Genomic DNA, 21,011 nt, shown 5'->3' on the forward strand with positions numbered 1-21,011 from the left:
TACCAATACCAAAACCAATGCCATCAATGTTTCTCTTGAAAATCTTGAGACTATTTGTTGGCAGGGACATCTGTTTGGGATTCCACTGACTGCCCCGGTTATGGAGATAGTAATTGTTTTACTAGTGACATGCTCCAAGGGAAGACAAAACCAGAAGCTTAGATCCACTTTCATAAAACCTGGTGCATTGCAGCAGTTCTGCACGGAGTTGCATTTTTGATGTAGTTGAATGTGATTGATGTGACTGAAACTTTCTGTTGCATCAAATCCAAGCAACAAATCCTTGCCTAACATGCAAACTAAACTGCACTAGTGGAATCTGTAGCAGTGGGTAATAAGCAGTATTTTTGTCTTCAAACAGCAGTCCCAGTTGAACCAAGACTCTTACCAACTACATTAACACAGGAAGTAATCAAATGTCTACCCCACACTCACGTTCGGCTCTTTGTTCCCAGGATTCTAGAGTGCTTCATTAAACTCTGTGAATCTTGAAACAGAGGGAACGCGACATCGGGTTCATCTCTGGCTTTGTTATCACGGTCATCCGTCCTCCTCTCATCCCCTCCTTTGGCCTCTTATGCTTTGAGTTCTTTTGGTCTGCCTCCTTTTTGCTGCACCTTTAAGTCATTGCCTTGATCCCACAAAAGACCCCATGAACGTGCATAAAATGCAGGTTACATCTCAGGTTACATGTTTTGCTGGTCTTCAGTCCAAGTTGTTTTCAAGCACTGACTGTTTTTAAATTAGATACCCAATTTTCATTGGAATGTGGTACATTATAAGTCTTCATTCATCAACTCTTTTGACACATTTGATTCTTATTCTTATTCATTTGGCTGATGCTTTTATCCGAAGTGATTTACAATTATTGCAATTATAAGGACCATTCTCCCCAGAGCAACTCAGGGTGAGTGCCTTGCTCAAGGGCACAATGGTGGAAGCTGGGAATTGAACCTACAACTTTACTAAATTTGTGGCTAGGGGACAGCCCCACATGTCAAGAATCAGTCCAAGGCCAATATTCAACAGTATAAAAATGTTTTGCATGATGGGTAATGTTGTAGTATGCTAGTGGTTTAGAATATATATATATATATATATTTGGTCTTACATGTTTGGTCTTATGGACTTCCAAACTGTTTTCACAGAATAATGGGTTGGTTGTGGGTAACAAAGACAAATTAACCCAGGCTGGTGGAGACTTCACCACATACCTCTCAGCCTTCTGGCTCCCTCTAGTGGTAAAAGGTGGAACTGTCTGTTGCACCAATGCAGACCAACTTGGTCTTGGACATAAGCCACAAGATGTGGAGGACAGAACCGAAGTGTGCTGCATTAGCCCATGGTTGTTAGCCTGTCAGTAGATTCAGATTAATTCTCTGTTACCATACATTATATGCCAAATTGAGTGCACACATTTAAGTTGGATGGTAAAATAGATCATTTGATCCACTCATTTCCCCCCCTTGACAGCAACAACACAAGAAATGTGACTGCATAACTCAGTGTCAAATCTCATATACACACTTGCCATCATTAAAAGACACAGAATAGCATCTTTTTTAACATTTTATTATTGGACAGTTACTTACAGCACGCACTCAACGCACTGAATCCCTCTCCACCTCGTACAGTTAATGCAATGAGCTTACTCCCCTATGCAGACACAAAATAGAGCTCCAAAATAAACTAGCACACAAACAAAAACAAAAACAAACCAAAAATTCCTGTGTCGCTGGGTGGACTGTGGATGAGTGCAGCAGTGCATATTCAGGTCAAAATCAGGAGGCAAGGAGATGATACGACAGGAGCAACAGGACCCACATCTCCCCAGTGAATGAAGAGATAGAAAGGTTTAACAGAAAGCTGTGATGGCTCAGAGAGAAAAAGTAGAGGAAAGGATGGTGTATGGGGAGAAATTAACAGGTTGTGGAGAAGACACCGGAAGTTAACTGTCCTAAACGGTGACCTTGCATCGCTCCGCGGATGGTGCATGTGGAGGGGCAAGAGCTGACATTCTCTGAGAGAGGGTAAGTTGAGACTTAGAACTTCATTTAAACTTTGAGAAAGCGACACATGAATTTACCCAAGTGTACTTACTGGTTACCTAGTTAAACCACCAACACCAGGCACCGGCATGATCCTTTTTTTGCAGTTTGAGTAAAAAACCTTAATTATGTTATAAAAAGATTGATGACCCATATATGCAAGCAGGTATATGGCACTATAGCCACAGGCTAGCTAACATAGCAAGCTAGGGCCCTGCTGTTTTTAGACAGGATCAACAGATTAACACACATGATGTGAGATGAACAATGAGGTATAAGAAGTGTCTTAGATGCTAGAGCAAAAAATTAACAATGTCCATTTGACATACAGCAAATGTGTCTGTGGGACCTTCAGTAAATACACAGAAATCGTTCTAACACACACCTGAATGAGATAGAATATTCTTAATTAGGTGAAATGTTATTTCACTTTGCCTCTTCATTCACTACTCCTCTGGTCTCTGCCTCAAACCACCATCCCACCTCTTTTTATTCAGATGATCACTGAGTTAAATTCCTTGATTGACAAATTTAAAGTTACATATATTTAAATAGAATTTGCTGAAACCAACCACACACACACACAAAAAAATAAAAATAACAGAAACAAAACAAAACAAAGAAATGACAAAATAAAACAATCCCTAGAACCAAATCCAACGAGTCAACCCAAGCCCATGTCCTCCCAAAAATGGCCGTCGTTAGTAAAAGGAATGTCCAGCACAGTGTGGTTCTCTGCTGTACCCAGCCCCACCAAAGATGCCCCCCACCCCAACCCTCACCCCCCCCATTTCCCCTCGGTGGCCCGTTTCATCACCAGTCCCTGGGCCCACTTTATAACTCATCCTTCAGTTGAGAGTCTGTGTCTTCCTCCTTGTCCTCCTCCTCTTCTTCCTCATCATCTTCCTCTTCTTCCTCCTCTTCCTCCTCCTTCTCATCCTCCTCCTCCTCATCCTTGGTTTCCTCCTTCCTCTTCTGCTCCTCCTCCTCACGCTTCTTCCTCTCCTCCTCCTCCTGGCCCTCCTTCATCTTCTTCTCTGGGCCCTGTTATGGAAGGGGCGAAATATTTGTAAACACATGCATGCATTCTCAGAGAATCTAAAGGGTTAGAGGAAATGATGAAGTAATAGTAATAGTAATCATAACTGTAATCGTAGTAGTAATAGTCATCTTCTTTCATCTAACTTTTCAAAAAAAAAAAAAAAAAAACCTACTCTGTGCCCTCAAGCTTACCTTGGTTGCTCCCCACGTCTCATCCCCGACCTCCTCTGCCAGCTTGGGGTCATTGGTGATGAGGAAGTTGTCAAAGATGGTGCCAGACTTTACCTGTGAGATTAAGGCAAATCAAAAGACCATCACTTTTACATCAAACAAAAATCAGTCCAGAGCTTATCTTTCTTATCAAGCATGCCTCGCCTTTGTTAGCCTTGGGAAATTGCTATAAGCCTTTGAATAGTATACTTATTCATCCCCAGACATGAGAACTAGCATCCGGTCACCATGTCATAACCACACTCTTATGGGATGAATGTAATGTCTGGGGCCCAAGTGATCTCACCTGCCAAAGGTCCAGTCCAATGACTCCAATGCTGTCGTACTTGTAGATCTCAGAGTCAGCGATGTACTCAGGGTTGTCCATCTCGGGGTGGACCCATTTGCCCTTGTAAGCTGGGTTATCAATCTGTTTGGGCTTCCATTCACCCTGTTAAGAAGAAGAAATAGACAGTGAGGTCTCGGTCAGATTCAGATAATCAGAACAGCAAACAAACCTGTTGGCTTCTGATCTAAAACTCTGGGTGTGCTGCTAAAGAGAACAATAGCCAATTCATGGCCAGCCACATGTCGATAACTTTCAGAGGGGGTTGTCCGGTCACCATCACTCATACTTCAGTGCTGGACTATACTGCACTGTCGGGTATGGTTACTGAATACCCACCCATTAAAAACAACAGAGGTGGAAAAGTCCAGCTTCAGAAAGTAATGTCCTACCACATATCTGTGCCAACAACTCACTTAAACCAGTTGATTCTAATTAGCACAACTCTTCAACCAGGTAGAGCAGCTAATTGGTGCGATCACCTGTGTTAAGTGCACAGGTAGATTCAATACATGGTTGGACTTTTACTTTCTGAAGCAGGACTTCTCCACATCTGAAAAACAAAACTACATGTACGTAGACCTCAGAATCAAAATGGAAATGAATGAAACCAAATAAAACCGTGTGGTTCCACACCTTGTACTCAGGGTTGGTGATCATGGGGGGCTCCCATTCTCCATCCATCTCGTCATCCCAGTCGTCAGGCTTCTGGGCGTCAGGGTCAGGGATGTTCTCTGCCTTGTCCCAGTCCTGAGCCAGAGCAAGAGGAAAAAAACAACAACATAAGATCAAACATCCTTCACACTGGCAATGATGCTAAAGAACCCTACCCCTTCAATCAACGTGATTCAGAGGTAGATTTACAGCCCAGGGAAGATTGTGTGTGTCTTCAATGGAGTTATGAAAACATACCGTAATTTCCCAACTATTAGCCACAGCTTATGCATTGATTTTGCAACATTTCTTCAGCTATAAGGTTAATACACAGAGGCAGTTAATATGGTATTACCGGTAATATGGTTTGTTTCTTCTAACTTGCATAAAACACTGTCCTGCGGCTTATCCACAAAGCGGCTAATACACAGGAAATTACTGACCTCGGGCTTGGCGTCCTCGGGGTCGTCGATCTTCTCTTTCTCGTCCCAGTCGTCGGGCTTCTTGGCCTCGGGGTCCTTGATCTTCTTGGGTGGTAGGAAGTCCCAGTCCTCCTCCAGGCTACCGGACTCCACCTTTTTGTTGTCGATCTTCACCTCGTACGTGTTGTCTGGGTTTACCACCAGAGTGTACAGGTGGGTGTACTCATCATCCTAGAGAGAGGTGTCAGAGAAATACTCAGGTATTAGATGACTGGGTGTGTGTGAGTTTTAAGGTAGTTTCTCTGGAGATGGCTTTGTTCCAAAAATAGCTCACTGGCAACTTCATAGAGTGATTAAAGCCTTAAATCTGTTCACCGTAATGATGCAAAAGAGCTGTCAAATAGCACTGGCTTTTCCTAGGCTTACTCTCTCCTTATCAAAAAAACAATGGAAAACAATGATTATGGGATTAGCCAGACAGACTGACAGGCAGACATACTTGTGCTGTGCTGTGATCTTAAGTTCAAAGCTAAGTCTTGGGATATGGATGTAATAATGTTTACAGAACATCCTCTGCCTTTTCACCACAAACAAACAAACAACTGTTTTTCAGGTCATCACTTGTGTCATCTTGATATTCAGTTGCAAATGTTTTTGCGGTCAAGACAGCATGAGCCTGTAAGCAGTCTCACCTTGCATCTGATGTCTTTGTTGATCAAGTGGTTTTTGCCCTTGTAGTTAAAGATCACATGAACCTTCTTAGTCCCAGGGCCACAGATGTCAGGTCCTAGAGGCAATTCAGAATGAAAGATTAATTCCAGACAGAAGTCTAAAACAGAGGGAAACTGATTCATATTTTGAGGATTAAAACTGTCAATTACATCAAGTCTATCGGTCCTGCAAGTGTGAATATATTACACTGCAAAAATGAGGTAATCACAGGTAGAAAGAATACATGGCAGGACTTTTACTTTCTGGAACTGGGATGTCCACCTCTGCTAATGTGTGTGCGCGCAAATGATAGTGGGCCTGTTTGGAAGAAAGTCCAGGGCCTTTTTTTTGTCCCAGTTACTTATAAAGTTAGGTGATTAACACCATGGACATGTCATAATGCCCCCAGAGACCTCGAAAACACTACACAGAGGGGTCAGGTCAGGGAGGGTGCAGAGAACAGTGCGCAGACATTTACCGAACATGATGTTGTACTCAGAATCCCCATGCATCTCCTCCTGCTTCAGGCTGGAGGGGAAGAGCTTGATGTAGCCCCCGCCACAGTCAATGTTCTGCTCATGCTTCACGGTGAACTGGATGACCAGTGGCTCGCCCTTGTTGCTGAAGTCGTCAAAGCGGGCGGAGAGGGAGTAGAAGCGGGCGTCCTGGCTGGACTGGAGGCCTATAAGGGCAAAAGTAATGAATACAATACTCTTTTGAATTCACCTTTGCCGTTAAGCTCGTCACAGTTGAAATGAGAATGTCTTAGGCGTACTTGTGCATACACTGCACACACTGGCTAGACTGTGCCACTATGGTGTGGCAGCAAGGATAATATGATAACCTGTCTTGTGTGACAAATATCTGCATTTTTTTTTTCAATTGTTCAGTACTTGTGGATGTAAATGTGGATGCATCAGATTTTTCATCTAGTCATGAATTACTACTGTCCTCATGTTCCCATAGCGTATTTTGTAGCGCAGTTATATTGTCATAAACAAACTCACCTTTATCCTTCTCAGAGTCACCATAGAATTTCCCAGCAGACAGTACGAACTTCCCATAGTCGGATTTGTGTTTGGATTCAATCCATCGGCTCTCCCAGCCGTCTACAATAGACAAATAGTACAGCTGCTGGTTAGGACTTGTAGTGAAATTGTGTCATGGCCTTTCTCGAAAACCTTAAGACTCGGAGGTTCTTTTAGGAGGAATGGCCGTGAGTGTGTGAACTGATGTAATTTAGCCTAGAATAGATAAGGACCTAATAGCTAAGGGTTTTACAGTCTTTGATGTGCATACGGAATTGCAAAATACATACTTAGACCATATATAAACGCTTACGCGTTGTAACTAGCCACACATAAATTGACACTGTTCCGGCCACCCGAATGGGACAGACAGGCTGACATTAGCTAAGCTAACATGAACGCAGTAGTTACATCGATGCTGAATCTAGCCGACTGCCAGTACGAAGACACGAGAGCTAACCAATTCGTTTAACATGTATCATCATATCATCTTAGTTAAATGACAGTGTGAAATAAATATTTCGTTGCTTAACAAAAATGTAAGGTATGCTAGAACTCACCATCTTCAAACTGTTCTCGGAAATACACAGATGATTCTGCAGCTATCAAAGCCGCAGAAATGGCTATGACCAGCAAGGATAACGTGGTCATGTTTACTCTATGCAACCACTATTGAAAACGATGTAAATATTTGAATGTAATTGCTCTCTAGCATGTATTGCAAACACATGCACGGACACCAGCTCCTAATTTCCCAAAGCGTGAGTTGGAATCAATCGCCTTTACAGTTCTCACTGGCAAAGACTCTCCTCTCCTCTCAGAACAGATGTCTGCTTCTCATTGGTCGACAGCTAGAGGAGACGCCAGTGCCGACTCCAGCCAATCACAGATGAGTTGTTTGGACCAATGTAAGGCGACCACGCGTTTGGCTGACACATTGGTCTACGCGCCCATCCATCCATTGCAGAGGGATGATGAGGCTACAACTCTTACTGGGATTACTGGGATACAAAATCAATCAATGTACTACCATTACATTAAACTAGCCATAACAATCGTACTACCAATCCTTAACGCAAAACCACATAGAAGCACGATGAGGTTTACATGAAAAGCACATTGTACAGCAACTAGACAACTCACCAGCCTTATTTATTTCTCTTTATCCTCACATGTAGACCTACCCCTTGATAATTCACAGTAAGACCAAAGCCACGAAAATCAGATATGTCCGTGGCTCTTGATACAAAGCTTAATAAAACAAGGAATAAAAAAGGATCCCCTAGCCCGATCTCAGAATTCGGTCTCCCACAGCCAAATGCAATGAAACACTGATAGAAAAAAACATTAAGGTAGTAATATTACACATTATTCTTATACTATTTCATATAAATGCCAACATGGGGTAAAACCGCAGTGCATTAGGATAATTTAAATACTAAATCATTGTTTAGACATGTTATTTTCCAATAACACTTGGCACACTTATAATAAGCCTATTTCCCAATCATATTAAATACATCATGCAAGGTTTAAGATTGTTACAGGACTTAAAAGACCTGCAGGGCTAAAGCTGCCATGATTTTAATCGTGGTGATCCAAGTTAGTGTAATAAAATCATAGGAATGACAAGAATGACAAATATATCCCATCAAAAAGAACCCCATGCTTGCAATAACATGGAAGTAATTAAACATGCATTTAAGTGCACTGAAATGGGAAAATACACAACTAACATAACCATTCAAAGCTTAAATGACATATTAAATTCTGAAGAGACAGACAAAAACTGTGATAATCTAGGACACTTACAATAACTTTGACATGACTATATCAGGGCTTTGTGCAAACTCTGACCTCCAGTGCATGAAAAAAAACCCCAGCCCCTGCATTCAGGGATTATGTAACACACTTTGGCACAAATTGAACTCAACATGTAGTGAGACAACCACATAATAAAAAGAACACGGATGTAACAGTGGTTATGTTCACCTAGCATGTATAGTTCTTTGTACAAAAAGTATACCATGTCAAATAACAGCTTATGTAAACAAATTGATGGTAAACTGTTCAGTTCAATGTTCTCATTCAGTAGGACATCAATACTATGGGTCTTTAGAAGAAGTACCAGCATTGCAGTGAATGCTGAGTTTGACAGTATAAAAAGATAAACATATAAAGTAAAATTACATTAAACTTCTTATTCATATTGCAAAGTGCTTATGGTTAAAAGCCTACACAATGACAATTGAACAAACTCAGTAGTGTTACAATGAAGGCAAAAAAAGTTACTAAAACTGTCCGGGATTTGAACCAGACTCCCCATCGCTCTGTTCATTGGCAGTGGGTAATCGGGGATTCACATGTCGAACAACTATTAGGCTGGTTTTGTGTTGAAATTGAGCGGTCAACTACAACCCCAATACTTCAAGGTAATGTTTCTTTGGGCTGCTTACGAGGCGCTCAATCAGGGCAAAAAGAAATTGATTCTTTGTGGAATGGACTTGCAGCCCTGTGCTGAGAACAGTTTCTCCTCCTTGGGCACATACAACATAGCCTTCGCCACCTCGTCCAGAGTGGCCTCTATGGGCTGGATGCCTCGTGCGAGATAGGCGTCCCGGGCACAGCGCTTGACGTGCCGGTACTCTAACGGCAGGAAGGGCACGAAGAAGTCAATCAGATGGCCTGACAACAGTTGACTCTGGGAAAAACCGCCTATAAAGAGAATGGGAAAATGTTTTGTTTAGTTAATAGTGTGTCAGCAAAGCACACTTACAAACTAACATGTGATTTACCCTGCTATTGGTAATGCTACGTAGAAATGGAAATACTTAAAATGGGGGATGGAATATAGTTTTTAATAATGTTGTTTTCAACAGTCAAAACCTACTCAACGAAAAAACATCATTACATCAAATCAATTTAATAATTAATAACTTCCCTGTACAAGTGACGTCACAGCTTACAATATAGAAGCCATTGCTAAAAACAGATAATATTCAAATGGTTTGTGCAATGTACAGTGCAGGTAGATAGATAGATAGATAGATACTTTATTGATCCCTAGGGGAAATTCAAGGTCACAGTAGCATACAGACAACATACACACACACATTCACTAACAGCAGAAAAAGTAATTAAAAGTATATAATATAAAAAAACACAACTAAGCAATAAGGACTGTAGAAGATAAAGAATATACTAAATATACTAAAATACAAATTATACTAAATAAAACTTAATCTAAATCAATTCTAAAAAACAGTATCCACATAGTGGGTGATTAATCAATCAGGTGCGCTTGCAATGACTGAAGCAGGGACTGAGCCTGTGGTCCTCTGTGCATAAGGTAAGGTAAGGTGCTCTTTGTGAATTCACAAAACAAGTCAAAGGTATGCAGGTACAGACAGTGGTATTGATCACCTTGTGCCTCCATTGCATCTGCACGTAGCCGGTGTTCAAGATCCTCCATTCCAATGTCCTCTCGGTTCTGGCCAGAGTGCCAAAAGTCCAGTGCCACTTCATTAATGGCTGCACCACCTATATTACTATAAAACATGAGCCACACCCAAGAAATCAAATGGATTACATTTTACACACACTAGACCAAAAATCGAGTGTGAAATCATGCAGGAGGTAAAAATTAACTTCAATAATTGAGTCTACTGTAATAATATGACTGGTATTATTTTGCTATTTTAGGAGATTGAAATTGGCACACTGCACTGCATATGCATACATATTAACTGCCTGCTCTGAATCACAAACTCATTGTAACTCTGTAAGTAAGTCCTGTAGACAGAGACTTAAATGCATGCATCTATCTCCCCGTATGTGAGCTGTGTCTACCAAAGTGACTGAGGGAGACCCAACCAACCTAAGGAAGAGGAATATGGCTCTCCTGTAGTTCACCCCATCCACATTGTCGTAGTGGTCCATGTAGGGCTTGATGGCGTCGATGAGGCCCGGGTGCAGCTTCTCGGCCTCGTCAAAGATGAAAAGTGTCTGAGGGCACCGCAGCACCATGTCTCTGATAGCCTCCCGAAGCTGACCCTGACATAAAAACAGCCCGCTTTTAGCCTATGCACTGAGAGACCTGAATGTAGGACAGTTTCATAACGGACACTGACAATGGGTAAACCAGTCATTAACATGTAGCACTGTTTTCATTTTCAAAAAAACTGTATCTGAACAGGAATTCCAAGAATTCAACTCAAAGCAGACACAGTGAACCTTTATTATATTATAACCTTTATTCTATATTCATTAATCTTTATTTACTAAAATCACACAGGCAGAAGTAGAATTCATAAATAAAGCAGTGGCCCTCTGTAATGACTAATTAATTCAAAGCTCAATGTTGCATCATCTATAAGATATGTAAAACTTAGTGGTCACTTTCTGCAGAATTTCCACCCACGTTTCGGATCAAGGACAGGTTAGAGTCCATGCACAAATGCACATGGCCGGTGGATTTCTGCCACAAAATGTTCTGTGATTTGTCTGTATTACGAGCACATTGTGCAACCGTATCAAAGAGTGAGTAAAATGTTGCAACTTGCTCACGTAGCATTGGGAGGTCATGACAATGGGCATGCTGCCTGTCTAACTAACAAAAGCATCCCTGAGAAGATTATGATAACTATTCGGCCGACCAACCTTGTATACGTCCACGAGTCTGACGTGAGGGAAGTGGAAGGGGGCGATGAACAGACGCACACACTCACTTTTCACCCCATCACGATACAGGTTGTCTGCCACTATTCGAGCCACAAAGTTCTTTCCAGTGCCGGACCAGCCATGGAAGGAGAGGGTGAGGGGCTTATTGGAGTCTGGGTTTTCTATGAAGCCCTGCACGGCTTTCAAAACCACTGCTTGGGCCAGGTGCTGCCCATGAAGCTTTTGCTGGAGGTCTCTGGCAAGTCCTGGACAGTTATGCACACACAATCATATAATATTAATAATAATAAAAAACATTTAATATAATCAAAAAACATTATTTAGGCAAGACTGAAGTATATGACAAAAAAAACAAAATTAAAAACAACAAAAAAGCCTTATCAATGACAGACAGTAGTAACCTGTATCACAAAGAGAAACATTATCTAATAACAGCAGTAGCAAATTTTAAGATTATAAATTCTTTTGTCAACCATCAGATTCATTTTGAAGATAGAATTACAGTTCAGGAGGATGTGGAAAACCACATATATTTGCTCTACATTGGTCATACCTGTGATATTGTTTGTAATCCGACAGTCACCGGACTCGCAACACTGTCCCAGACTACAGTACCATTCATTGAGCATACGGATATAATCTTGTGGGAATCCCGGCCACAGATCCCTAGCTGGAACTGGAAGAGAAGTGAATCTAGTCTAGTGAGCCATTCATTACACTTGAAAAGACATAACAAATAGGTATGCATGCATAACAGGAGCATTCAGAGCTATAGCAAACATATGGCATGTCTCGCCTGCAAAGTGACCACAAATAAACTGAGCAAAAAAATAGTCACGGCACGAGTCATTCCAAAAATTAAACTAAACATTCCAGTCATTAAAATGCACTGAGCTGCAAACTGATCTCAACAGTCGTAATATCAAATCGTACCGTTACAACCAGCTGAGGCATGTCATGTTGTCACTTCAATATTTTTCCTGAAAATGTTCATACTGCAGAAACGACATAGCTTACCTTGTTGGGTCGCATCATCTTGATTTGGCTGGCATTCCCCCTCCCAGATATTACAATAAATGTAATTGAAATAGTACGTAGAAACGTTCGATATGCTATCAAAATGGAAGAAGTCTGCCCTAACCGATAAAGCCCAGAATACGGGCAACAACCGTAAGAGAAACATTAGAGCCAAAATGAGAATCACTTATTCAGAAAACACATTCATGGAGGTACCCTGACCAGCTGTGGGGATGCCCGTTCATACATTGCACCACCAACCTATCTGATAGCGTTTAGTTATAAGAGCGTAAGGAAACGCTAGTTTCATATTGACGTCATATCCGGCGGTGCTGGATGGGACCATATTCAGAAGCAAAGGATTTCTACATCGCCTCCATCTAGCAGATCTTCCTCAGAAAAAAAATGACTCGTTTCACACTACTGAATTATGCAGCAGCAAACTGTCTGCAGCCTTACCTAGACACGTGTCCCTACTCCCTAATAGTCCAGTGTTTATGTACAGCAGTGGTTCTCGAACTGTGGTACCAGACTTTCTCTAGTGGTACTCCGGTGTTCTTTCATAAAGACTAGTCACTTCCAAAGTCCATAACTGACAAGATCACTGAGGTTAAAAATTAAACTAGTTTATCTTTTTAAGAAACTCAACAGTATGTACAATGTAAAATGTGTAGTGAAATTGGCCTACGCTACTGTATTTTAATGTGGTCATAGTGGTGGTACTTGGAGAGCCTATTGTTTTCTGAGGTGGTACTCGCTAAGTTTGAGAACCACTGATGTACAGCATTTATACCTTCCCCATGTATGGACATGGATTTGCCTTGCCTATAAAGGCCTTCTAAATTTTAGTTTTCAAACTAAAGTGAAACCTTCATTTATTATAGGCTGTTGGTCCTAAATTAACACACATACACAATACAAGTTCAAAAGTTTATTTAGAAAATATCAGAATGAACATTTGAAATCGATGCACCAAGTGAAAACTTCATCTTCCTCACCCACCGATTTGAATGGAGGTCACACCTGCTAATGAGAAAACACTTTAAAAACTCAAAATACTTCAAGCTTAAAGCACAGAGAAGTATGGCCAACCTCAGAATATAATGGAACGGAAGGGGTATAATCAGCTGATTCATTTGGCAGAATCTTTACATCACAGGCAGGCAGACAAACTTAAGTGACCTGGGTAACTGCTTACCTTCAGTTGGCCATCTTCTGCAGCCTCCAGGATACTGTAGCAAGGTAAAGAACCATCGTCGAGCTAAAGTAGCCACACCTGCCAACAAGAAAAGTCTTTAAATAACTTTTAATACTTGAAGCTTAAAGGACACAAGAATGGCCAACCTCAGAGAATATGGAACGGAAGGGGTATAATCAGCTGATTCATTTGGCAGAATCTTTACATCACAGGCAGGCAGAAACTTAAGAGACTGGGTAACTGCTAACCTTCAGTTGGTTGTCTTCTGCAGCCTCCAGGATACTGTAAAAAGATGGAAAACCATTGTCAAGCTAATCAAAGCAGCAGTCATATGAAGTTTAACTGTGAGGGTGACTCAGTTTCAAGGATGTCCACATTAAAATTCAGGTCAGACATTTGTTAAGTCATCACTGAACCCGAGACATTTCTCCACAAATACAGAAGTGTGGCATTTAGACAAACCTGCACAATGCAACAGCAAGGTGGACAACTGGACACAAGGTTGTGGGTGGCACCCTATGGGGAAAATTAATAAAATTAGATTCCAGATACGGGCCATTGGCAGTCTAAGTCACTTACATGGACCAGGTCAGACAGAGCTAATAACTAACTTCATGGGAAAGTCAGTACGAGGAATAGAATCATCATACATGGTCTAGGTCTGCAGTCTAGACCACAACATGGTGGAATGAATCACATAACACTTACCTCTTACAAGACATCCTGGGTCCACTCAGTCTCCCATGCCCTCAAGGACAGATGGTACAGGAACAGCATACATGGCTGGGCTATGAAGAGAGTTGGAACATTAGCAACATTCAGGCACCAGTCAGATTCAGCAACAAGACAATGCAACCTGAATCAGTAACTCAAGACATCCTCAAAAAGATCAGAGACCTGATTCGGAATCATCATTTTCAGATTGCACCCATGAGGAGCTAGAACAAATAGAGCATTAATTACCTGTGGTTCTGGCAATGCAACCCGGGGTGGACATGTGCCCCTCCCCATTCCAGGCGATCATTCACCAAGCCCTACACAAGACACTATACGTTAGACCAATTTAAAGCCAATTACAGTGCAGTACTACCAATACAACAATACATCAGCTAGGAGCGAAAGACAATGCTCTGGTTCGTCACAGGAAATCAGCTGAACTATGCGGTCATCACTGTATTGCCGAGAGCTGTAATATAATATAACTCTCTCAATACTCACCATTAACATGGATAGAGCAAGAAATAAAGTTTCCTGCAAAAAGCCAAACACATTCACAAGTCAGGTACCTACAGCAGCAATAGCATTAAGCACAATATTGCAGCGATACTTCAGATAGGAGCGAAAGACAATGCTCTTGGTTCGTCATGGGAAATAAGCTGAACTATGCTGTCATCATTGTACCAATACTACAACGAGCAGTCCATTAATGCTACAACTTACCAAATGTGGGCATAATAGCAGCTCCTCTGAACCAGTGGTGCAGGCTCAATGTAGCAAGTGCTCAACTACCATTCAAGGTCAGCACCATTCTCCAAATCACCTATTGGGACATAAGTTACACGATTTTAGAACACAACATGCAAGATCACTACAACACATACATGTCGATGCCGTTTCAGAAAAAGATTCTCTTTCACTCTTATTCAGAGAGATTCCCAATGTTTTTTTAACAAATCATCATAATACAGCAAGTGAAATGAAACCTAATCATAGGAGATGGCTTACCAGTGAGACAACTGATGTTTCACCTTGTGAAGGGGAACAAAAAAAGACAATAAATCAATGTAACCTTCATTTGCAGCTCCAGATTGCTTTAATGCATGACTACTGTGCCTCAGGAACACAAACGAGGTGGTTGTTATTCATCATAATTTCTCAAGAGTAGCAAATAGGATTCATCATAGCAGCACAGAATTAGCAATCAAAGAAATTCATTAAAGGCAGCTATTCAATATAGCAATTAATACCTGTATGTGGATGATCCATGGCCAATTGTAGTCTGAGGCTACAAAAAAAAGAACGAACATATTTAAAGCAAAGGAGACATGATCTTTACATCAGATATTGACAATAAGACCTCAGATTAAAAAGTGCTCAGAAATCACTTCTGTCCACTACTCTTATACATGTACTCATCATTGGTAAAGAATGAGCATTGACTGCTCACGTTGGACACGCCACAAGTAAAAGGACAATTTCTTACCTGCAGTTAAGTTAATCAGGAAAGTGTATGGTTTGGACTCTGTAGGGGAAAATCATTGGACAGGTCAGGTCGTTAGCCAACAGCTAAGCGTTTTGGGCAGCTATGGAAGCACTAGGCCCATGCTAGTCAGAGAAGTTGGCATTCATCAACTTTAATCAGATGTCCCTACCAACATAATTATCATCATAGTAAAACATGGGTAGCAGTCCTATGATTGTTTGTTTTATTTATTATTTGCATGGTCACAGAAAGGTAACGTTAAACGTCGCCCAATGAGTCAACTGCTAAAGTCAAGGCGGGTTATTTAGCACTCATGACTAAGGTAAAAAAAAAAAAAAAAAAAAAAAAAAACGGCACAAGTTAACAAAAATATAAAGTACATCAATACTTAAACCATTAAAGCTCAAACATTAGATTTCTTAAGTACCAAATGCTAAGTATAATAGGTAACACTGAGATTACCACGTGTGCACCGGCCACGCGAATGGCTAATGAAGGTTGACGATTGCAATCGAGAGAAGGCTTGCAAAAGCTTTGTATAACAACCAAAACAATGAAATAAGTTTACAGGAGCTTTTAAACTAACTAAAATAATACAAAGTACTAAAAGAATACATTATCATTAAGAGCTCCCTTCCACCAGCTCCTTTCACTTACCTAGTTCGATGGAGAATGAGACTGATCGACGGGTGGAGTTTGTTTTTATATTGTCAAAGCGCATTGGTTTATGGGATAGATATGCCTTGCCGCGTTGCATCTTGGGAGGTTGGCCTGCGCGTGTCTCTTTTAAACACCAGGTGGCGATAATGTCTCTGCAGAGCCAGAGCCGTATAGACATCATAAATCAATGGCCTTAATCAATATTAATATGACATTGTCCAGATGTGTAAAGTAAAAGACCTACTACCACTATTTGTTTGTTCTACGTGTGCACTTAACACAGGTGATTTCAGTAATTAGCATCAGCTGGTGTACTGAATGGTCACTAATCCAGCTGATCCTAATTAGCACAACTCTTCAGGCAGGTATATCAGTTAATGAGTGACATCTGACATCACCTGTGTTAAGTGCACAGGTTGAAAGAATACGTCAGGACTTCTGCCTGTCCACCTCTGAACACATGCAAAAACTTACTATAAGAGCAGTAACAATGACCAAGAAAGACTATTAATCATTTATTTTTATTTTTTTAGATAAAAGGGTATTGGAGAAATAATCTCTTAAGGCTGGCCACAACCAAAACATTTGCCCGATCCTGCCCTACAGGCAATCTGTACATTGCAGACCAACAGCAGTAGAGAGGCAGTCTCCCAAGATCAAATTGATGTCTTTGGACAAGGACCCAAAATTCATTCATTGCCAAATAGCCTAACAATCATATTCTTGAACTTTGATTCCAGGATTATCCTTCCAGAAATCAGTTGGAATAAGCATGGACATACCTTTATAGTAATAGACAAAGGGCTCCTACAGTTTACATTGCAGACATGTGAAAGCATAGCCAAGCCACATGTATAAATTGCCATGACACAAAAATGAGTCAACTCATTGAGCTTTTAATATTATGCATCAATAAATGGAAGGAAAAAAATGGTACAATCAACGTTTATGATTTGGGGAGAAATAAAAATGTTTGTATGGATTGCTCCCTCCCAAGCGATAGTGGGTGAAAGTGAAATGCATATGGCAAGGCCTCGTTTTCATCTACAAAGACTACATGAAATAAAAATAAATGGCTTTTTTGAGCAAATTCCATCAGAATAGACTTCTCCCTCTACTCAGCACAGAGAGTGAGGGACATCTAATCCAAAGTGTTAAATCCAACTTCCTCTCTGCACACACTCATGTTGATATTATTTTTTTTTTTTTTTTATGTGTGCAGCAGAAGTGTGCCAAGATGAAAACCCAGACGTTTCAATCAGCGGATGCATTTCCAAACATGAACACAACTACTGTATCACATAGTGTAGTTGCAAATATGTGCAAATACTTCTGATGAAATGAACCATTCCAAGAAGCAGATGATCCCTCAAGACATTACATCCTATACAAACTGAAACTAAAAGGCTTTTCATTAAACATAGTCACAGCAGTGTAATGCACTGATTTGTAAACCTTGTGTTTATTTAGACTACAATTTTGACATCACACAGAAGTGCTTTTTATATTCTGGTGTAGCCTTGCAAGAGTACGTAAAATCCAGACATATGGCGAACACAAGATCATGATGGATATCTTACGGACAACACTATTGTTACCATAACCTGTCTTCACATCCACTACTGACCGAATTTGGGCACTCAAGCAGCATTCTATAAAAGTCGGCCTCACTGAGGCAGTGAGGCATGTTATCCAATCAGATGAAGGAAAGAAAAAATGAGAAATGTGAACAAACACATAAACAAACAAAAACGAAAAAGGGAAAAAAAAAAAACAGGAAAAAAAAAATTTGTTCATGAAAGCTAGTATGGTTTGTATCAATACAAGGTAGGTCGTCCCCTTTTCTGTCCCTCTTGCAGAAGCAGCCATATTTTCCAGAGCCTTTCTTCAGACCCTCATCATGTAATTTTTACATGGACACAGGGTCTAACAGAAAGGAACCAGGGGCAGAGAAATATCGTTTTCCTCCAAAATGAGAAAAAAATGTTACGAGTGAATGGAATGGTTTCTGATGTATAGTTTTCAAGTTCATGTTTTTAAAACATACTATTGCCTGCAAGAAAGACAAAAAAAAGGAAATAAAAAAGAATATATCATGTTTCTAAATATATATATATATATATATATATATATATATATATATATATATATAGTTATATAAATAGTTGCAGATAGCTGTAGGCAAGCAAAGTTCTCCCCCTTCGCCAGGGTCCACCGTTATAAGGCCTTCAATATTTTTTTTTCCAGGAGAGACAGCCTTCGATCCTCAGTAACCAGTTTCCCTGAGATACAGAACGCTGTTGTTTCCATGGTTTTAGCGACACAAACACCACTTTACTCCACTCTTTCTTACCCTCCTCATGGAACAGAGGGAACCTTAGGGGAGGGGAGGTGGTTGGTGGGTGGTGGTGGTGGTGATGGGTGGTGGTGGGTGGGGGTCCTCACCTGTGAATTTTGTCTGTGTTGCTGAAGGGCCTTGATTCAGTTTCGTGTCTCAAAAAGTGTTTATTTCGTTCCTCTATTAATCATTCAAGGGTTTATTCTTAAAGGGGAGGTGGAGAGAGAGTGGTGGGGTTTGGCAAGAACTTGAGTTAAACATTTTTTTTTTTCCTTCTTCATTATCTTTATGTTTCTTCTATTGAGCTCTTTATTTTTTCACTTGTTAAATCATTCCATGTTTTTTCTCTTCTAACTTCAAAAATGCTAAGCTGTGTGTGTATATATATATATATGTGTGTGTGTGTGTGTGTGTGTGTGTGTGTGTGTGTGTGTGTGTGTGTGTGTGTGTGTGTGTGTGTGTGTGTGTTTGTGTGTGTGTGTGTGTGTGTGCGCGTCAAAAGGCCAGTTGTTCATTCCAAAGCTCGGATGAGAGAAGTGGTTGGCGAAAGGAGAATAGAGTTCTTATTAAGACTCGAGTGTGTTGGCGGGACATGTCTTGGATGGGGACGGTGGGATTGGGAAAGAGGAGGGCTGGCTTCAGTGCCATGACGCCGTCCTCTTCAAAAGGGGCTCGTCGTACACCCAGCACTCGCCGTCCTCATGAAACAGCTGTGGAGGGAGGAAACACAGGATCCTGATCAAAACAAAAACCTAAAATACTCATGCATGTACTGAACATACTAAGGGGGTGTTTAGTAAAGATGGCAGGTGAGTATGCTTCCTTAATGACTGACTGGTAATGTGCAACTGAGAAAACTGCCAGTAAGAAAATTGTTTGTACAGAGTCTGAAACGAACCCATTACACAATAATTTTCCTTGACGATGGTGTTCACTTCCTATGAACAAGGTATATCCTTATCTGATGGCAGTCAAAAAGGTCTGTTACATTAAGTTATACACCACTTATGGCATCAGTGGGCTGTTAAAAGGCTTATTGCATCAGTAGACTGTTAAAACAAAAAGGCATATAACTTAGAAAAGGGCACTTTCACAATTATCTGTACCCATCACTGGTGACACAACAATCCACAAGAACAGAGTTGTGTACAAAGCACAGGATATGATGTAATGCCTGCGTAGCACGTGATATTATTTAAGAGAGGGGGCCATAGAAGGGACACTCACCCTGGTCTCCCACTGCGTTTCATTCTCCTTCCTCTCTCTGGCCTCCGCCCGCTGCTTCTCCTCCAGCCGGTGCTTGGCTTCCGTCGCCGCATCAATGTCCTTGAGTTTCAAATTCAAGGTCACATCTTTCCAGAGGCTGATAAGACAACAACAACAACAACAACAACAACAAATAAAGAAAAAGAAAACAGAAATAATTGTGAAATACAGGGCAGCTTAAAGGGCCGAACAAAAAACCTTCCGTGTGTGGTCTGAAATGTTGAAAGATACAATATTATGGGCATTTCCCTTTGCTATTCAGAATGTTAGTCAACAATGACCCACCAGTGGGGTAAGGTACAACTCTACAGAGGAGCATTGGAACGGCAATAGGGCCTAGACCCCTGCCTGAGGGCGAAGACTTAGCCTGGTCCTACCAGACACTCGTACATTTCATAATGTACATAGAGTCTGGCCACTTTCCATTGCCAAGCGTTAACTTCCTTGAAGGAGAGTACTCTGTTGAAGTTTAAAACTATTGGATCTGCCCAGAGCCACTCTGGATCTGCCATAACCAATCGCTAACGTTTGGTTGTGACGTATGTCATGCTCAAACTAGCGCACAACCTCAACGTCATCGTTCTCAGCCACCCCCTCTGTTCGCTGATTTGACAGGTAAAATTTGGCCTGAGAAAACCCGCGAATAAACCGAAATCCCAGACGACGTACTGAAGGAAAATGAAAATTGAGCGGAAGTACGTAGGAGGGCGGAGCCAGGCTAGTGAAGACTTACCTTCGAGACTCATACTCCAGCTGGTCCTCCAACTTCCTCACCTTCTTCTTGATGATGCCTATTCTCTTTGTGTCGATGAATATATTGTTCTCCTGGAGGTGAACAATAAACAATTACGTTTCCTCTTTACCGAGCACCTGTGACAGCATGCACCAACTCTCGCGCATCACATTAGCTCGTCTTAATTAACTGTGCAGGGACACCATCTTAAACGGAGCTTTCTGAGGACACACAATAGCAGCTGCCGCCCCTGTGAAGACTTACCCCCGAAGCCCATTTAGCGTACATCACCCCGTTCCACTCGCCCTCGATGGAGCAGAAGGATTTCTTGTCATTAGGGGCGCTGCGAAAAAACAAACACATGCATGCGTAAGAGAAGAACACAGATTTCAGCACTATAAACCACCATCTGTGCTTTCAAACCTTAAGTGGAGTCAGAGTGATGCTGACAATATG

General features: G+C 41.2%; 3 protein-coding genes, 1 long non-coding RNA gene and 7 other non-coding genes across 16 annotated transcripts in view; all 11 read right to left on the minus strand.

Moving 5' to 3' along the window:
• Positions 1-1,556: 1,556 nt before the first annotated feature.
• Positions 1,557-7,289, minus strand: calr (calreticulin). The gene is made up of 9 exons (XM_048252746.1): positions 7,021-7,289; positions 6,440-6,541; positions 5,911-6,114; positions 5,414-5,508; positions 4,743-4,952; positions 4,282-4,395; positions 3,607-3,750; positions 3,282-3,374; positions 1,557-3,092 (listed from the first exon to the last, which is right to left on the minus strand). The coding sequence occupies exons 1-9, from the start codon at positions 7,109-7,111 to the stop codon at positions 2,883-2,885; spliced, it is 1,263 nt and encodes a 420-aa protein (XP_048108703.1). The 5' UTR covers positions 7,112-7,289; the 3' UTR covers positions 1,557-2,882.
• A 302-nt stretch (positions 7,290-7,591) lies between these two features.
• tor3a (torsin family 3, member A) lies at positions 7,592-12,439 on the minus strand. The gene is made up of 6 exons (XM_048252747.1): positions 12,158-12,439; positions 11,694-11,816; positions 11,120-11,385; positions 10,338-10,513; positions 9,884-10,008; positions 7,592-9,175 (listed from the first exon to the last, which is right to left on the minus strand). The coding sequence occupies exons 1-6, from the start codon at positions 12,321-12,323 to the stop codon at positions 8,928-8,930; spliced, it is 1,104 nt and encodes a 367-aa protein (XP_048108704.1). The 5' UTR covers positions 12,324-12,439; the 3' UTR covers positions 7,592-8,927.
• Positions 12,440-13,075: 636 nt separating this feature from the next.
• On the minus strand, positions 13,076-16,241 carry LOC125300567. Of its 2 annotated transcripts, none has more exons than XR_007194583.1 (12): positions 16,216-16,241; positions 15,559-15,597; positions 15,323-15,360; positions 15,081-15,103; positions 14,796-14,895; positions 14,574-14,606; positions 14,319-14,389; positions 14,064-14,143; positions 13,818-13,871; positions 13,604-13,637; positions 13,356-13,433; positions 13,076-13,180 (listed from the first exon to the last, which is right to left on the minus strand). It is a non-coding gene; the product is annotated as an uncharacterized LOC125300567 (long non-coding RNA). The 2 variants fall into 2 exon arrangements; XR_007194584.1 differs by having other exon boundaries at positions 13,076-13,183.
• LOC125301322 lies at positions 13,247-13,319 on the minus strand. The gene has a single exon (XR_007194729.1). It is a non-coding gene; the product is annotated as a small nucleolar RNA SNORD47 (small nucleolar RNA).
• On the minus strand, positions 13,499-13,570 carry LOC125301323. The gene has a single exon (XR_007194730.1). It is a non-coding gene; the product is annotated as a small nucleolar RNA SNORD47 (small nucleolar RNA).
• LOC125301325 lies at positions 14,453-14,535 on the minus strand. The gene has a single exon (XR_007194732.1). It is a non-coding gene; the product is annotated as a small nucleolar RNA snR60/Z15/Z230/Z193/J17 (small nucleolar RNA).
• Positions 14,675-14,760, minus strand: LOC125301326. The gene has a single exon (XR_007194733.1). It is a non-coding gene; the product is annotated as a small nucleolar RNA snR60/Z15/Z230/Z193/J17 (small nucleolar RNA).
• Positions 14,964-15,045, minus strand: LOC125301318. The gene has a single exon (XR_007194725.1). It is a non-coding gene; the product is annotated as a small nucleolar RNA SNORD79 (small nucleolar RNA).
• On the minus strand, positions 15,430-15,499 carry LOC125301295. The gene has a single exon (XR_007194706.1). It is a non-coding gene; the product is annotated as a small nucleolar RNA SNORD75 (small nucleolar RNA).
• LOC125301324 lies at positions 15,676-15,757 on the minus strand. The gene has a single exon (XR_007194731.1). It is a non-coding gene; the product is annotated as a small nucleolar RNA SNORD74 (small nucleolar RNA).
• A 2,712-nt stretch (positions 16,242-18,953) lies between the features above and the next one.
• osbpl9 (oxysterol binding protein-like 9) overlaps positions 18,954-21,011 on the minus strand; it is a 31,726-nt gene continuing 29,668 nt past the window's right edge. For all 5 annotated transcript variants that reach the window (XM_048253069.1, XM_048253068.1, XM_048253071.1 and 2 more), the window contains 4 exons: positions 20,820-20,898; positions 20,556-20,647; positions 19,784-19,919; positions 18,954-19,266 (listed from right to left, as the gene is read on the minus strand). In XM_048253069.1, the coding sequence (XP_048109026.1) occupies positions 19,195-19,266; positions 19,784-19,919; positions 20,556-20,647; positions 20,820-20,898 (379 nt within the window). In that variant the 3' untranslated portion in view covers positions 18,954-19,194. The remainder of the gene's footprint in view (positions 19,267-19,783; positions 19,920-20,555; positions 20,648-20,819; positions 20,899-21,011) is intronic.

Source organism: Alosa alosa, chromosome 9, assembly GCF_017589495.1.
Source record: "Alosa alosa isolate M-15738 ecotype Scorff River chromosome 9, AALO_Geno_1.1, whole genome shotgun sequence".
Taxonomy (NCBI): Eukaryota; Metazoa; Chordata; class Actinopteri; order Clupeiformes; family Clupeidae; genus Alosa; species Alosa alosa.

Coding starts and splice junctions, on each gene's coding strand:
- calr (XM_048252746.1), bottom strand. CDS start 7,111: ATGACCACGTTATCCTTGCTGGTCATAGCCATTTCTGCGGCTTTGATA. Junction 6,542..7,020: donor CCGAGAACAGTTTGAAGATG/GTGAGTTCTAGC, acceptor TGTCTATTGTAG/ACGGCTGGGAGAGCCGATGG. Junction 3,751..4,281: donor TCACCAACCCTGAGTACAAG/GTGTGGAACCAC, acceptor TCTTCTTAACAG/GGTGAATGGAAGCCCAAACA.
- tor3a (XM_048252747.1), bottom strand. CDS start 12,323: ATGTTTCTCTTACGGTTGTTGCCCGTATTCTGGGCTTTATCGGTTAGG. Junction 11,817..12,157: donor AGATGATGCGACCCAACAAG/GTAAGCTATGTC, acceptor CTTCTCTTCCAG/TTCCAGCTAGGGATCTGTGG. Junction 10,514..11,119: donor GACTCGTGGACGTATACAAG/GTTGGTCGGCCG, acceptor TTTTTATGTCAG/GGTCAGCTTCGGGAGGCTAT.